This window comes from Capsicum annuum, unplaced genomic scaffold, assembly GCF_002878395.1.
Source record: "Capsicum annuum cultivar UCD-10X-F1 unplaced genomic scaffold, UCD10Xv1.1 ctg19112, whole genome shotgun sequence".
Classification (NCBI taxonomy): Eukaryota; Viridiplantae; Streptophyta; class Magnoliopsida; order Solanales; family Solanaceae; genus Capsicum; species Capsicum annuum.
In genome coordinates, this window is record NW_025824930.1 from 1 (window position 1) to 5360 (window position 5360).

A 5360-nucleotide genomic window follows, 5' to 3' on the forward strand; every position below is an offset into this window, starting at 1 on the left:
TGAAAGAAGAAACAAATATAATTTAGAAAAATTTCTTTTTTTTTTTTCTAAAAATAAATAAACAAATAAAAACTAAAAAATAAAAATAAAAACTTCTTTAAAATGTGACTCTATTTTTGTAGTTTTTTCAAAATTTTTAAAATAAATTTAGTAAAAATAAGATAAATTTAAAATATTTAATTTAGACCCTAAAACGAAATTGAACACTAAATGGCAAAAACACTTAGATTTGGTAAAAAATTAGGTGTTTACAATTATCAACATTATGGATTCTTCATCCCGTCATTCGAAAACATGAGTAAAACCATGATTGAGTCGTCACAACAATTTCAAACTATTTTTATCACATAATACATTCAATGACATCAACGGCGGGGAAGCTTCCATAATAAAACCTTCAACCCTAGCTTCAAATCACCAATACGATAATACATATATAATAATTTACATTCATAATCTATTCTGTAATTGAAGTAGGGAATGTTAAACATGCCTTTTTTGACGGAGGGAAATTGAGAAAAGCTTCAATCTTTAGCCTTGAAGCTTGAACTTACTGATGAATATTGTATTTAGGGACTTGGGAACGTTTAGAGTGAATGGGGGTCGGTTTTCATAGTGTAAAAAGACACAAACACCCTAAAGAATGAGGCATAAAAACAAAATCCTGTCAGGTAAAATAGAGGAGGGAGGGGGTTTGCCGCACACACCCATCGGCAACCCCTCCCCGTGCGGCGTGGCACCATCGTGCGTCAAGCCTCGTGCAGTGTTAGGCTATAGCGGGGTCAAGGCAGCAGCCCTTCGTGGCGGCTTGTGAGACGCGCCTCCCCGTGCGACGCACGGTCCATTTTCTTACCCTAAACTCTCCCAAACACTACCAAGCTCGTCCCCAATCAATTTTGTACTCACTGAAAGGGTCATAAAGGCTCATTTTTTATCCCTGTAAGGATGGTAAAACATGCGGGACGTTACATACACCTCTCTACTACTGTGTACCTACCATAGTCCCTAATTGATAATCAAATAAAGTTTGCGATTTATACCTAAAAGCACCCCTATTAATAAAAATACTGTAAAACCGATTTAAACTATGATTACAAAACCTATTCCGATATGAATTAGGACAAACAAATCCTAACTAAACATGAATTAAATAAATTCTCAAATCCTAAATAAATTTGGTTTCCTACTCCAATATAATATTACCCCACGATCGACTGAGTATGCAGTTCAGACATTCCATAACTTATTCTCTATAAATTTTACATCTCCTTACCATTTTCCACCTCAATTAAAGAAAAGGGTCTAAGCTTATGATCGATAAGAAGAGGGAAAAAGCAGCACCACCTGAGGAGGAGGAGGATTGTGAAAGAATCTACTCGTACGAGGAGAAGAGGGTAAAAGCATATATCAATCCTGACAGACAAGGATGTATAAATTGGGAAAAGAAAAATCGATCATGGGAAATACAAAATGGTTTGATACCAACGTTCGAGGAGGAGGAGATGATGCAAAAACCCCTTATTCTTGTTTGTGGAAAGGAGGAGGAGGGAAGGGAGGAGGCCAAGAGAAAAAAAGCAGCACCACCTGAGGACTGGGAAAAAGAGTACTCATACGAGGAGAAGATGCTAAAAGCACGTCTTGAAAAACAAGGATACGGAGAGTGGGAAAAAAAGCATCGATTATGGGAAATACTAAATTATTTGGTACCAGTTGCCGAGGGTGATAAGAAGGAGAAGCAGAGGCAATATGAGGTTCGTTATTTATTGGCATTACTATCACTACGGGATCCCGTGATAGCAAAAGAGCTACTCGAAAAGAGGTTAGATAAACTTCTTTAAAAAGAGCCAATCTCGGACATTCTGGACTTGTTGGGACTAGCTAACCATGTTATCGAAGATTATAACGAGAAAGAGTACAATGTATAATTGCAGCTTAATTTGTTTCCAGTGATTAGTCCCCGATTATTTCCTTTATTATCAACTAATTGTGACTATCCTTGCAGGTTTTCAAGTACAAGCTCTTGAAGATTGAGAAAGTGAATTGTTCTCCGACCAATTCATATTATATGACTGTCAAAGTATTAAATCTCACTCTTGGTACTCCTATTGAAACTTTTCAAATCCATGCTGGTACACATTACGCTGATACTGGTAAAATTATCGACTGTTGCCGGCCTAAAGAAGAGGTAATCAAACACCTATTGATATTTACAGTTTGTGTCTTCCTTTTTTAATTTTCTATTGTGAGTGTGGTTTAGGTGGAATTATTTATATTTTTGAATGATTACTTATTTTATTTTATTTCTGTGTCTCAACGGCAATTGGTATATTAGTTGCTCAATCTAATTATATTTTGCTATTTTGAGATGATTGACTTGCGGATGGGTTTTCTATTTGGGTTAACTATGTGCAGACACCGAGTACGTGATGGATTTTGGAGAAGCTCAAAAACATCATGCTTTACCCTAGGATGTATGAAACTATTTTCTCGTGTTGAGCTTGAATATGGGAGAGTGTCTCCAACCTAAAATAACTTCCTGAAAGTCATTTTTCTTTACAAATGTTAAAATCTTTTTAAATTACTTGTACATAAAACACTGCATGTGATTTGATAGGTGAGTGAAATTTCTTTGTGATATTTGTTACTGCTGCTGATCTACAAAGATGATAAATATGTTAAACTGTAAGATGTTTGGATTCTCTTATTCCCTTATGCTCTTGGTGGCTAAGTGAAAATTTCCAAATTTTCAATACAGTAATACAACAACAACAATGAAAACCTACCCGGTATATTTCCAGGTCTAGGGAGGGTAAGTGTACGCAGTCTATACCACTTCCTCAAATGTGAGATAGAGAGGCCATTTCCGATAGATCCCCGGCTCAAAATAAAGCAATCTAAGATAAGATACAAAATAGTAATAGAACGAGATACAATAAAAATTAACATATTCAATAGTACCAAAAGCAAGACATTCCAAGTATACACCAAAACATACAACATCCTAACTAAGACCAACCTTCAATACAATAATACTTGCATAAAAAGCAGAGAGAAAATCCAAAGTTGAAATTTGTGGCAATGTTGCGATACGTATTGGATGAATGTCAAGTATTAAATCTCACTCTTGGTACTTGGTATAAAGATGTGTCAATAATGATAAAGTGATTTATTGTTGTTAGCGTAAAGAAGAGGCTATCAAACATCTAATGATGTTTACATTTTGTCTTGTTTTTATTTAAAATTTATGATTTGTTTATTTTTGGTCTATTAGTCTCTCGATCTTAGGTTTTCTGTTGGGATAAATACGTGTGAACTCAATCACAATATTCTTTACCCTGCATTTCTGTGGCATGATGTATGAAAACTATTTTCTACTGTTAACCTTGGAAAATATTTCCAAATCATTTTCCTTTACAAATTTTAAAATCATTTTCCAAATTACTTGTACTCAAAGCACTACATGAGATGTGATAGGAGAGATTGAAATTTCTTCGTGATATGTGATATTTGATACTGTTGCTGGCCTGGCCCTTGTCTAGATAGAAATACAAAGATGATTAAATATGTTAGTGGAAAGATCTTTGGGATCTCGTTTTTTCCCTTATGCTCTTTGTGAATAAGTGAAAATTTCCAAATCTTCTTCACTGTACTGCTTGCATAAAATACAAAGTTGAATTCTGTTTTAGAATTTTGTGATACGTTGTCAAAGGAAACATAAAATAGTAATCGTTGGCATTTGTCTTCTATGGATAATGCGCTTGTACTTGATACTAACTTTATTTTGGTTCGTTTCTCCATTTACAGCCTATCATTGGATTGCCAAGCTGCGAGTTTTGCTTTGGTCTGCTGCCGGATGAGCGTGTCAGGGGAGGACAAGAACCATAGTTATTTAAATTTCGACCATTTGAGATTTCATTATCATGGTTTAAGTACTTTATAGTTGTTTAAATTTCGACCATTTGAGATTTCATTACCACGGTTTAAGTACTTTATAGTTGGGATTCTATCTATCCATTGTAACTTAAGTGCTTTAGTTTGATATATGATCTCACATGTTTATATGAATACCTGTTGTTGACTATGTTTTGAAGGATCTTTGGTTAGAGATAGATTACACAATGGACAAAAATACATGAATTTGTATATGATGTTAGCCAGCATTATTAAGAAAAAAATGACAATTCCTATACAAGTTGGAATAACTGCAAAAAAGTACGACACTGGAGGATCAAACTGGACACAACAAATACATAAATCAAAAACCACTGGAAACTAACATGATTAAGCCCTATAATAATCCATTTTATAATGGAGTGAATAGTGATAGGATAAATACTTCACTATCCTTGACATCAAGACAACTACCATATAAACATCAAATTCACATGGTTACAGGTGGATCAATTTCCGGTAGAGGGCCTTTTACCCGACTGATCGGGAGCTGCAGAATTAGAATGGTTTGAACGCTGTCCATCTTGTTTATCTTTCTCTGCAATGGTAGAAGCATTGCCACTATGGCTAGTAGCCATTTCCTTGGATTCAGCTGGATTTGTTGATGGTGATATCTCTTCTTCAATTGGAAGCTTCTTTTGAATCCCCGAGAGCAACACCAAGAACTATGTTCTCTTCTAGTGCAGGTTTTGATTGCACAGGTGGTTGTGTGACTTTGGTTTTTCGCCCTCTCCTTTAGATTGTGAAGTAGATGGGACAATGCCTGTTTTCATGGAGAATTTGCGGAATTAGCAACTACATTGGTCAAACGCCCACTTGCTTGTTGCTAGATATGTTCTCTGGAAGATCTTTGGAATCAGATATATCAACTTCGGCTGACTCTGCTTTTGAGACAGGTTTTTGAGTGTTTTTCACTGTTGTCTTGCAGTTTTGAATCCAACGACATTTTAGTGCATCTTTGGATTCAGCAAATGCCATTTTGTCAACTTTGGGATCAATTTTCAAGTCAGAAATTGGCACATCCTGATACCCTATAGACTAGGAAGCACGAAACAAACACCAAAATCAGTCCACAAGTTCAAAGAACTGAAGATCCTTTTGATGACCACACTCAGATTCACAAAAAATAACAACAATACACGAGATAGGGGTGTGTTTCAACACCTAAACAGCCACCTAAACTAGATTTAACAATAACAATATGAAGACAAGATGAACAACAACAATGTGGTAGCAATAACACACCTCACGGGTTACATTAACAAGAACAAGAAACAACGATTGCAACAAACAAAGGATAGATAGATAGATAGATAGATAGATAGATAGATAGATAGATAGATAGATAGATAGATAGATAGATAGATAGATAGATAGATAGATAGATAGATAGATAGATAGATAGATAG

The 5360-nt window shown here is 35.2% G+C and overlaps 1 protein-coding gene across 1 annotated transcript; it reads left to right on the top strand.

Annotated features, from left to right (window-relative positions):
- The first annotated feature begins 1158 nt into the window (after window positions 1-1158).
- LOC124890496 lies at window positions 1159-2211 on the top strand. Its single transcript, XM_047402329.1, has 2 exons — window positions 1159-1919; window positions 2003-2211. Exon 1 carries the CDS (start codon window positions 1311-1313, stop codon window positions 1836-1838), a length of 528 nt encoding a protein of 175 aa, XP_047258285.1. The 5' UTR covers window positions 1159-1310; the 3' UTR covers window positions 1839-1919; window positions 2003-2211.
- The last annotated feature ends 3149 nt before the right edge of the window (window positions 2212-5360 follow it).

Bases quoted from the DNA above. Each gene is read 5' to 3' on its own strand.
- LOC124890496 (XM_047402329.1), top strand. From the start codon at position 1,311: ATGATCGATAAGAAGAGGGAAAAAGCAGCACCACCTGAGGAGGAGGAG.